This window comes from Chiloscyllium plagiosum, chromosome 5 (assembly GCF_004010195.1).
Source record: "Chiloscyllium plagiosum isolate BGI_BamShark_2017 chromosome 5, ASM401019v2, whole genome shotgun sequence".
Lineage (NCBI taxonomy): Eukaryota > Metazoa > Chordata > Chondrichthyes > Orectolobiformes > Hemiscylliidae > Chiloscyllium > Chiloscyllium plagiosum.
Genome location: NC_057714.1, coordinates 79,859,192 through 79,871,555, shown reverse-complemented (window position 1 = coordinate 79,871,555; position 12,364 = coordinate 79,859,192). Strand labels below are relative to the sequence as shown.

The window sequence follows — 12,364 nt, the reverse complement described above, 5'->3', positions numbered from 1 at the left end:
AGCATGATTTCCCCTTCATAAATCCATGCTGACTCTGACCTATCCTGTTACTGCTATCCAGATGTATCGTATTTTCGTCTTTTATAATTGACTCCAATCATTTTTCCCACCACTGAGGTCAGACTAACTGGTCTATAATTCTCTGTTTTCTCTCTCCCTCCTTTCTTAAAAAGTGGGACAACATTAGCCACCCTCCAATCTGCAGAAACTGATCCTTAATCTATAGAACATTGGAAAATGATCACCAATGCATCCACGATTTCTAGAGCCACCTTCTTCAGTACCCTGGGATGCGGACCATCAGGTCCCGGGGACTTATCAGCCTTCAGACCTAACAGTCTCTCCAACACATTTCCTGCCTAATATAAATTCCCTTCAGTTCAGGTCCTTCAGCCACTGTTACATCTGGGAGATTGCTTGTGTCTTCCCCAGTGAAGACAGATCTAAAGTACCAATTCAACTCTTCTGCCATTTCTTTGTTCCCCATAATAAGTTCACCCGTTTCTGTCTTCAAGGGCCCAATTTTAGTCTTAACCATTTTTTTTTCTTTTCACATACCTAAAAAAGCCTTTACTATCCTCCTTTATATTTTTGGCCAGTTTACCTTCGTAACTTATTTTCTCTTTGCGTATTTCCTTTTTAGTTATCCTCTGTTGTTCTTTAAAAGCTTCCCAATCCTCCGATTTCCCATTTGTCTTTGCTATGTTATATTTTTTCCCTTTTTCTCTTTATATGGTCATTTCCCAGGCCCTGTCCACTTGAAGCCACATCTCAGTTATCCCCACAACATCATAACTGCCAATTTCCAAATGAGCATCAAGCTCATCCACCTTATTTCTAATGCTTCGTGCATTCATTTATAATATTTTTAATTTGCTACTCCCCTCACCCTTCCTATCAATCCCTATTTCACTTGACCTTACGGCATGATCCTTTTTTGAGTTTTCTGTTCCATTGATTTCATTGTCTTTCTTGACTTCTCTTGTTCTAACTTTCCCTTTAACTTCCTTCTTAAACTTCCAGTTTGTCCCCTCCTCCACCCCCCCCCAGCCTGCTATTTAGTTTAAATGCAGCAGTGTTGCAGTGGCAAACCTACCTGCCAGAATGCTGGTCCTCCACCTATTAAGGTGCAACCTGTCCCTCTTGTACAATTTATCCTTACCGCTAAACATACTCCAGTGATCCAAGAATTTAAATCCTTGCTTCCTGCACCAGTTCCCCAGCCACACATTCAAGTCCATTATCTCCCTGTTCCTGTCCTCCCCAGCCCGAGGAACTGGAAGCAAACCGGAGATAACCATCCTGGATGTCCTGCTTTTCAGCCTTCTTCCGAGTTCTCCAAAGTCCTGCTGTAGAATGTCCCTCCTCTTCTTCCTAACGTCATTTGTGCTGACATGCACCATCACGTCTGGCTCTTCACCCTTGTGGATTTCCTGCATTCTGTCTGCGATGTCCTTAATCCTGGCACCAGGAAGGCAACACACCATCCTCAAGACCCGCCTGTTGCTACAGAAACCCCTTTCAGTCCCTGTCACTATGGAGTCCCCGATTACCATGGCTCTGTGTGATGGCTGACTCCTCGGCTCTGCCTCCACACCAATTTCTGATTGGCAGACCTGACTGCCTCTCGGACTGGCAGTGACGTCTGTTTCCAAGTACCGCCTGACAGGTACTTCCCCTGGGGTCTCTTGCAATTGTCTCATCTCTGCCTTCCTCATCATCTTCTCCCTTCTACTCTCTTCTGGTATGCTCGGTTTAATAGCATCGCTGAAGGTCCTGTCCAGAAAGGATCTCCTTCTCTCGGCTGAGCCTGAGGTGGGTGAGTGTTCAGTGCTGCAATATGCTCTGTCAGAAGCTGAACGTGTACACACTTTCCACAGTTATATGAGCCAGCTACACCAGAATCCCTGACCTCCCACATCATGCACGCAGTACACTGAATCAGCTTGGCAGTCATGTCTTCACCCTCTTCAACTGTGGTGTAATCACTTCTCTCAACTTCTTTGTCAAAGACTCCTGAGCCAAAGACTCGCTCTTTTTTCAACAGAAACTTCCCTCGCCCCGTGTTTTGTTGCAAATCTGTGGACTTTTAATTTAGGTTAGAGGAGGAGGGTGGGAGGGAGGCCCTACTGTGTAGGACCTGGGGCCTAGAACACACCTACTTAAATAACACTCACCCACCTTCCCAACACCATTGCACTCCGACTTCACTTCCACCCAGCTCCTGCCGCTCTCTGCTGCAAAAAGACTGCTGGCTTTGAGGCAAGTACTTAAATAACACTCACCCACCTTCCCAACAGCCTCTGCTCTCCGATTCACTTCCGCCCAGCTCTTGCCGCTCTCTGCTGCAAAAAGACTGCTGGCTTCGAGGTAAGTACTTAAATAACACTCACCCACCTTCCTAACAGCCTCTGCGCTCCAACTTCACTTCCACCCAGCTCCCGCCTCTCTCTGCTGCAAAACAAAATTATATTATGGCCTGATTGGGATCTTCTGATCTCTCAGATCAATAAGAGTCAATGAAGCAAGAAGCATCACTCAAAACCTCACCTTCTCCACGAGTGATCCCCTAGTCATTTGCACTACATCATCACACTGCAATTGCATATCTTCATTCAAAAGACAAAGGGTGCTAGAAGAAGTCTTTGGTTAGGTTTGGTTGGGGGTATGGGGTGAAGTTGCCAGGGCATTTCTGGCAGTTGCTTCATGTCAAGTCACACTGACACTTCCTTGGGCCATCTTAGATGAAATCAGGATTACAATTCTGCACATTAATAGGTATTGTGTATTGTACAGCTAGTAGATATTACATCAATAGTAGATGCCTCCAAGCTCTTGTAATATTGATGGCAAGGAGTTGGCCTCTTAAGTCACACAGCAATGCAGAATCACATTTCTTGGCTGGGGCCTTGGCCAAGTGCGAGAGCAACTTCAGTGAGAGCATAATCTGGATTTTCTCAAGAAAATAATGTCAGAGCTAAAACTCTTCTTCACTAAAACTATGTGCTTTCACTTACTGTTGACAGAGTTCACTATTCACTGAAAGTGAAAAGCCAGGGCAGAGATGATCCAGTTCTTCTTGCATTCCCTCAACTGGAAAGGAACAGCAGCAGCAAACAGCAATGAGCACAAGCTGCTCTACAACCTGCAGAGGGAGAAGCAACAGGACATAAACCATCACATAAAACTCTTGAGTGAAACAGAATCTATAAGCTTATGTACAAATATCTGCAGGTGAGTGACAGCCATTGCTGAAGATGACTCAGAAGGTACCCTGACACACCAATGCCAGCAGCTGGACAATGAGCTGAGGTTCCAAGGCTAGGGTAGCAATCACCTCTGAGCAGCCCTGATATTAAAGCTGTTTTTAATTTCTTTGTCAACAGATCACTTCAGCAAGCCACTGGGAACTTTTGTCACATTTCATAGTCCTCAACTCATTAGTGCATTCAGGATGCCACTGATCTTTACAAGAGTTCAGCAATGCATGTCTTTGCTTCTTGATGTAAGGAAATCAAAAAGCTAAGGCATTAGGACTCTCCATCACCAATTTCCCACCGTTTCAGGGTGCAATCCATTGCATCTGCATAACAATCATAGCACCCAATAATGAAGCAGCAACTCTCATCAATAGAAAAGAATGATGCACTATGCATGTTCAACTAATTTGTGATCAAAATAGCCAGATATTGTAGGTCTGAGCTAGATATCCAGGTAGCTGCCATGGAGTATTGCATATAGTTCTGGTCACCGCATTATAGGAAGGATGTGGAAGCTTTGGAAAGGTTCAGAGGAGCTTTACTTGGATGTTGCCTGGTATGGAGGGAAGGTCTTATGAGGAAAGGCTGAGGGATTTAGGCTGTTTTTGTTAGAGAGAAGAAGGTTGAGAGGTGACTTAATTGAGACATATAAGATTATCAGAGGATTAGATAGGTTGGATAGTGAGAGCCTTTTTCCTTGGATGGTGATGGCTGGCACGAAGGGACATAGCTTTAAATTGAAGGATGATAGATATAGGACAGATGTCAGAGATAGTTTCTTTACTTAGAGAGTAGGAGGGGTGTGGAATACACTGCCTGCAACAGTAGCAGACTCGCCAACTTTAAGGAAAAAGTGATTTCATTCCTGATGAAGGGCCCCTGCCCAAAATGTCGATTCTCCTGCTCCTCGGATGCTGCATAACCTGCTGTGCTTTTCCAGCACCACACACTCTTGAGTTGCCAACTTTAAGGGCATTTAAATGGTCATTGGATAGGCATATGGATGAGAATGGCATAGTGTGGGTTAGATGGGCTTCAGATTGGGTTCACAGCTTGGCACAACATCGAGAGCCAAAGTGCTTGTACTGTGATGTAATATTCTATGTTCTAAACTTCAAAGGGGTTGTCCTGCATTATAGTGATGTGCTGCGCCCTCCACTACTGAACTTGCCAATGGGAGATTGTGTCATTGATGAGGTGAAGTGGGAGTGAATAGAAACATCAAAGGAGAAAGATGAGGGTCAGAATCCTGGGATGGGCCAGGATTACCATTAAAAAGATGGCAAAGGTGACCACTGTCGAGGAATACTTCAGTGGTCAGGGACATTTAGCCTCAGATCTTCAGGTGACCATCCTTGAAGGCGAACTTCGTGATACGCAACAACGCAGAGTGGCCGAGCAGAGGCTGGTAATCAAATTCGGTCCTCAACTGGGACCTTGAGTTCATGTCACACTACAGGTGCCCCTACCACACTATACACTCTCCCATACACACTCACGCAGACCCTCTCTACTACACACGCGTGCTCTCTCTCTCTCATACACACACATATACACTCCCCATACACACACACGCGCGCTCTCTCACTCTTATACTCCATCACACGCGCACACACACACACTTTACCAAGCATGCGCACACACAAACACACACTCTCTCACATGCATTCATCCTCACACGCACACAGTCACATGCACACACTCACTCTCCCGCACTCTCATGCATGCACACACACACATAAGTCTATGGAGTGAATTTGCATTTGCAGAATTATATTTGCAGATAAATTCTATTTTGCTCAAAAAGTGCACAACCTGCAGACAGTCAATCCATGTAATATGTTATAAATTCCTATTTTGGGAATGGAACGAGTCTGACTCAAGATTGTGATACAGACAGATGCTAACCTCACACCTTTAATGCACTGTCTGAGCTGAGATGTCATATTTTATTATAAAACCTTAAGTTATCTTGAGAATGTGACTTCAAAGAAGTTCTAGAATTTACATATTAATGAACTGAAACCTGCAACCCATTCTAAAAGATGAAAGACTTAACAGCAATCCAGGTTTATTCAATATATCATTTCAGTTGCATTACACTGTAATCTTTTGCTATAAATTCTATGTCTTATGACCCTGTTCCACAGGTATCTGATGAAGGAGTAGCGCTTCAAAAGCTAGTGCTTCCAAATAAACCTGTTGGACTATAACCTGGTGTTGTGTGATTTTTAACTTTGTCTACCCCAGTTCAACACCGGCTCCTTCATATCAAAGGTGACCAAGCCAGAGAAAGTCTTGTAGTAGCCCACTACCAGTGTGGCTGAGGTGGCTAGAAGCTTTCTGTTCATGTGAGAATTTCATTTGCACAGTTGGCTGTCAGCCCACTGCATGATGTAAGACATATTCCTTAAAGTTTTTTTTCATTTAACTACAACATAAAATGTTGACATTCTTTTCACCTATAGTGCTGATCTCTTCACCTCTGTGACAGCAAAAGAGAATATGCAACTATGCCCTGGATTAATGGTAGCTCTAAAATAACTGTGATATATTGAGCACTTCTTTGATCATGCATCTCTTGACTGTTGCACTAAAATGTTCCTTGCACTAAAGATTTTTGTGTCATATTAATTTTACTCCTTTGTGAATACTACGGTGTCATGCCACATCCTGTTGCTGCTCCCTATGTGCCTTATACCTTCTCTATCCCTTCAATCTGCACAATGCAATTCTCTGTACCCTTGTCATGTCTCAGCATCATCACTAACAACACTTTAATTACTTTCGGCCACAAATTTTGGATCTGTTCCCTACATTTGGCTGCAGTACATATTATTTGGCCTTTGCTCATCTCACAGCCTTATATGTTTTAGTGTAGCTTTGAGAACATCATACTTGGGGCAAATCTTCCTCTCCTGGAGCATATAGCTATATGACAGACACTGGCACCACTCCGATAAGGTGTATGTGTGGTCATACCTGGTCCTGGTTTCTCCTCTAGATGTTACTGTCACCCTGAGTGCAACCAAGAGTAATCTGTAGTACCCTGACTCAAATCCCCAAAGTGAAGATGTGTGATTCCCTAATGAATAAGGCAATCTTGAGTCACCCATTTTGCTGATGATACCAAGGTGTGGTGATTGTGTTATTGACCAGGCCAGATCCCCTCAAAACATTTCAAGAAAATAGCCCAGACCCCAACTTTGCTAGTGGTTTTAAACAGGTGTACAATGGATATTCCAAGGAGAGATGCAGCTGGTCAAACCACTTAGTTTTAAACAAAACAGTATTTATTAACAAGATTACTGAATGAAACAGAAACAAAACAGAACAAAATACCGAATAACTTAACTATCCAAAATCCCAACAGATCATCCCAACTTAGTAATGCTGTTCCAAATACTTGCAACAATCCTCATAAACATCCCTTAGCACAAAAGGTAAAATCAAACACACACGTTCTTAAAGGAGAGAGGTCAGAGAGGGAGGGGGTCAGCATGGACCCAGTTGCTTCTCTTGGGTCCAGCAGCTTCACAACTGCCTGACTCCTTTCAATGAATAGCCAAACTGTCAAAAGACAAATCAAACCAGAGAAAAGCTGAGCTGGGAGAACTGGCCACTCCCCTTTTATTGTACAAGTTTTTTTTAACTCAAAAGCCTTTTTCCTAAGGCAGTATCTGTTCACTATAATCAATCTGGCCCCAAAACCCTTCAAACTTAGACTTTTCAAAGTCTGTGTCTTTTAAGACCTCTCTGAAAAAAACCCAAGGACAACATAACTTTGTTAAAGAAATAGCACTACCACAATTGAAATGCAACACATCCTCTTTCTCGGGGAAGATGCTTCACATTTTTAATTTAAGAGAATCTTTTTATCTCTTACTGGTAAAATTGGATTAGAACAGATATTAACAGAGTGCATGTAAATATATATTTTCAAAGGTGCTGATTATAAACAATGATTGAACCACTATGCCAATGATGTGCCCTCAAACAGTTTTTTCTCCTCTTTCTCCCACTACATCTAGGTGCAGATGCATCTTTCACAGCTCCATAGGAAGCCTGCTGACAGGTACACTCTGTTGACTTTGAAGACTTTGAGATGTACCTAACAGCCTATTGAATGTATCCTGCACAGGTGCAGGTACATCTCCTTGGCTTCAGCTGCTGGAGACAATAGGGTCACTGGTCAAGGGGAGGTGATGGGGGAGGGAACATGTGGAATGTCCTTAGAGGAATCTATGGTGTTCTTGCCTATATTTTCTCCTCCCTGCTAGCTTGAGAAGAAGGAGCACCTGGAGTGAGGTCAAAGTTTCTTGTCTCCCTATCACCTTGCCATTGCTACTGAGCACCTGCCTAGAGTAACTGAGCGCAGGTCTGGGCAGGAAATGAGCATTCTGTTGGATCTCAATTTCACGGTGGCTGCCATACTTTCCAAGAGGTAGCCAAGTGCTTGTATGCTGCAGCCTCCACAGTAGTGAACATGTGGATGGAATCTTCTATTTTTCACACTAATCCTCTGAGTGTCTCTGGCATACTTGCCAATGTTCCCCTGCTCGCCTTTGCAGATTGAGCATGGCAGTTACGGTCAAGTAGAGGGGCATTTCTTCTGGAGCTCAGCAGGTGTCAGCTCTCCAGAAGTTCTCAGTTTCAGTGACCTCAGGTGTTTCTTACCTCACCAGTTGCAAACACATGACAGTGATGTGCTCATCAGATTGTATCCTAGAATCTACTCAGGCTACTTTGGCCAGTGAGGTGACTTTCTCCATGCTAATGGAGAGGGCAAGTGTATGCTTTATCTGTGAGTCCATGGGATTCAAAGGTTTCCTCCACAGAGATGTGCTGGTGCAAAGGGGTTCAAGCTGTGGCCTCTTGGCTGGGCCTAATACTGTGCTGGTTGTGCCTGCAGAATTGAAGAGAAAAAATACTTTGTGTAGAAGCTGATTAGCTTAAGCAGACCAGTGCTTACCTTTATGCACATCCAAGAAGAGCAGAGCGCAATGTTGCTGACTGGGTCCTGGCACATTTATTTCTCCCAATCACTATAGGTACAGTTCTGGTCTTCCTCAGCCAACTACATCGGCTATTCCTTGAATCAGATGAAGATCCTGGTGTTTGGCACTCTGCTGATCTTGGCCCTCTACCCACGACAAAGGTATGGCTACATATCCTGCATTGAGATAAAGAGATTGAGTGCAGAATAACTTTGTAAGTATGTATATCTATTCACAGGCATCCCTGTTAGTGTGTAAGAACTGCAGTACCCAGGAAAGGGTTAATAGTTTGAGAGCATGAGGTGGGAATGAAATGTGATTGCATGTCTTGTCTGTGATGTTGAGGTTAGCCTTAGTTAGGTGCCTGTACATTGACACAGTTGGACTGAGTTTAATTACTTTTAGGTGAATGAATCTATCATCTGTCATTTCCAGAAAACTGCTGGAATATACTATTAAGTCTTAGCAGGACATTGAAGAATTGTAATGCAATATAATCAGGTCAAGTCAACTTGGTTTTCTGAAAAGGAAATTGTGTTTAACAAATTCATTTCAATTCTTTCAATAAGCAAGGTGAATTTAACAAAATTAGAACATGTTATGTGCTTGAATTTCCAAAAGACATTTAATAGGGTGTGATACAAAATAGTTACTGCACAAGATAGATGCCCATGCTGTTGGGACTGATTTAATAACAACAGAGAATTGGGTAACCTATATGAAACAGAGACTAAGAATAAATGGCTCATTTTCAGTTTTGCAAACTGTAACTAGTGAAGTGTTGCAGGAATCAATGCTACATTTTGATTTATTTATTATCTCTATTAGTGACTTTGATGAAGGGGCAGAGTTTATTGTAGCCAAATGTGTTAATGGTACAAAGATTGGTAGGAAAGCAAGTTTTAAGGAGAATAAAAAGACGTGCAAAAGGATTTAGATAGGTAATTCGGTGGGCAAACTTATTGCCATTTGGAGTATAATATGAGAAAACATGAGGTTGTCCACTTTTGCAGGAAGAATAGTACAGCAGAATGTTTTTAAATGGAGAGAGAACACAGAATGCTGCAGTACACTTTAATCTGTGTATCCTGAACCACAAGAAGTTAGCATACAGGTACAGCAAGTATTTAGGAAGGCAAATGGAATGTTGGCTTTTTTGCAAAGGCAATGGACTGTAAGCATAGATGCTTCTCGCTACAAACGTACATGGGGCATTGGCAACATCACATGCCAAGTATTTTATACATTTTTGGTCTCCTTACTTAGGAAGGGATATACTTCCATTGGAAACAGTTCAGATATGGTTCACCAAGCTGATTCCTGAGATGAAGGGTGACTTATGAGAAAAGGTTACGAGTCTATATTGATTGGATGAGGGGTGATCTTATTGAAACATAAGGCGAACTTCTGAGTGGGCTTGGCAGCTGGATGTTTCCTCCCCAGGGGAACCTAGAACTAGTGGGGTACAATTTAAAATGAAGATGAGGTAGAATATCTTGGGCATAGTTGTTCAGTGGTCAGCACTGCTACCTCACAGTGCCAGGGACCCAGGTTCAATTCCACCCTCAGGTGACTGTATGGAGTTTGCGTGGGTGTCAGCATGGATTTCATCTGGGTGCTCCAGTTTCCTCTTACAGTCCAAAAATACACAATTAAATGGATTGGCCATGTTAAAGTGTCCAGGGGTGCAGGCTAGGTGGGTTAGCTATGGGATATACAAGGCTAAAGGGTAGAGATTGGGTCTGGCTGGGATGCTCTTTGGAGGGTCAGTGTGGACTTGATGAGCTGAATGGCCTGCTTCCACACTGTAGGGATTCTATGATCCATGTTTAGAGAACCCTTAGTGTTTGGGATCCTCTTCCCTAGCCAGCAGTGGAGGCTGGGTCATTGAATATACTGAAGAATGAGTTAGACATACTTTTTTTTAATCAACACTGGTCCAAGGGTTATAGTGGACAGGTAGCAAAGTGAAGTTAAAGCCACAATCAGATCAGCCACGAATTGGGGAGAGGCTCGATTGTTTGAATGGCCTATTTCCGAACCATTTCTTATTATTGTATTAACTGTAATGTTTTTGTTAAATGACAATGAATACCCCCACATTGTGCCTAATACCAATTTCGATGTCTTTTCTGAATCACATGTTTGCTTGAAGAAAGTAACAATTTGACGACTGGATCCATTGGGATCTCTGACTAAATTGAGACCCCAGCAAATCATATCCAGTATACCATCCCTGCTGAAAGGAAGTCTGCTTGAGGGGGCAAGGAGCTGATGCCGCAGCAAACTGCCCTCCAAGCATCGTCTCACATACAAAAAAAACTTCATATGACGTGGATTTCATTATATTCATTGACCATACTTGTTATTAATACTATGCCTAACCCTGGTGCTTCCCTGTGTTAAGAAGAAAAATACAGGTATACTGATGCTCACAGTCTACGTTTGAATGTGGCGCTTACATCCTTTTAAGAATCCAGCCTTTCTGATTTAGTCACGGGATATGACTTTGGCCCTCGCTTCCGAATGTCAGCTCCTACTTTTACTTTTCCAATATCGCGATGTTAATGAATGAAGGAATGCCAAACATATAGATCGAGAGCAATTGTCAATGGGAGAAGATTACTGGATCGTAAAGCAGCCTTGCAGTTCAAGAAGAGGCAACAATCATTTTTCCCACACAATATGTCACGTTCTTAGCAGATCTCTGGCCCCAACCCCCAAATGGGCTGTTGTTCCTTTTCCTAAACAAATACGAAATATTTCATTGAATGATCTGAAGTGTTGTTTCGAATCACATCGATCATGGTTGTACTGGACGCTAGTGAGAGAATGACAATGAGGAAAGTAAAATGCCGGCTTCGAAGGCACCTGACAAAAAACTTCTCCGTTATGAATTTCAGTCTCCTCTAAAAAGCAGATTCTATTGTATTCAAATATTGGGCTTGGATATACAGTAGCTACCCAGTGTTTGATTTTAATTTCTGTTCAGCTAGTTTGTCGAAAGATGTACCAATGTTGGCACAAGCCCTTGTTTATAAAAAAATTGACGGAAATGCCGCTGGGTTCTTCTATTTGCCAGCAGCGCCGTTCTTCCCGGGATCAGGCTACTGCAGCAGCAGAGCAGCAGAGGAAATAATTTCCTCATATTTGTCTAAATATGAATCCAGATAATATTACACTTCAGAATTACAAAAATCGGAGTTATAATTGTTATTCAGTCAAGTCAGTTTGTTTGAATACGTGTTTTGACAGGAAATTGTTGTCACTTAAGTCTGTGAAACATTTTTCTCTCTGGCAGCTTCCTGCGATGTTTAAAATTAGGCTTGTTTTGCAAACGATCGGGAACCGATTTTAGAAAAGGTTCTGAAATATATCTTCAGCTCACAAGTTGCTGGTCTGAAGCTATTTTCTAAATATTTTCTAAGCAACCTATTCAGAGATGTCATTGTACCCCTCGGGAGCATGTGGGACTTAAACTCCGGCCTCATAGTTCGGTGTTAGGGACATTACCAGAACAACTCTCTAATGCTAACTTCAGACATGATTTGGAGGTACCGGTGTTGGACTGGTGTGGACAAAGTTAAAAATCACACAACACCAGGTTATAGTCCAACAGGTTTATTTGAAGCACACGCTTTCCAGGCGTTGCCTCTTCATCAGGCGGTTGTGGGGCAGGACCAGAAGATACAGAATTTATAGCAAAAAGGTTACCGTGTCACAGAGTTAATGATATATTAAACAAACTTAGATTACGTTTCGCAATTTAGGATGGGATCTGCTGGTTTAGGTTCTTTATTATGTAAATTCGAGAACTCCTTTTAAATTACATGATGCCCTCTGGTTTTGGACTCCCCTACCTCGGGGAAAAGACCTTGCTATTTACCCTATCCAAGATTTGGAGATGCCGGTGTTGGACTGGGGTGTACAAAGTTAAAAATCACACAACACCAGGTTGTAGTCCGACAGGTTTAATTGGAAGCACACTACCTTTCGGAGCGATGCTCCTTCATCAGGTGATAATGGAGGGCTCAATCCTAACACAGAATTTATAGCAAAAATATACAGTGTGATGTAACTGAAATTATACATTGAAAAATTGATTGT

The 12,364-nt window shown here is 42.6% G+C and overlaps 1 protein-coding gene across 2 annotated transcripts in view; it reads left to right on the top strand.

The window, feature by feature from the left end:
* The first annotated feature begins 3,019 nt into the window (after positions 1 to 3,019).
* The window catches only part of c5h10orf67 (chromosome 5 C10orf67 homolog), a 309,052-nt gene continuing 299,707 nt past the window's right edge, over positions 3,020 to 12,364 (top strand). Inside the window, exon 1 of one of the 2 annotated variants that reach the window (XM_043690454.1) lies at positions 3,020 to 3,234. In XM_043690454.1, the coding sequence (XP_043546389.1) occupies positions 3,065 to 3,234 (170 nt within the window). In that variant the 5' untranslated portion in view covers positions 3,020 to 3,064. The remainder of the gene's footprint in view (positions 3,235 to 12,364) is intronic. The other variant, XM_043690457.1, reaches the window with a different exon arrangement.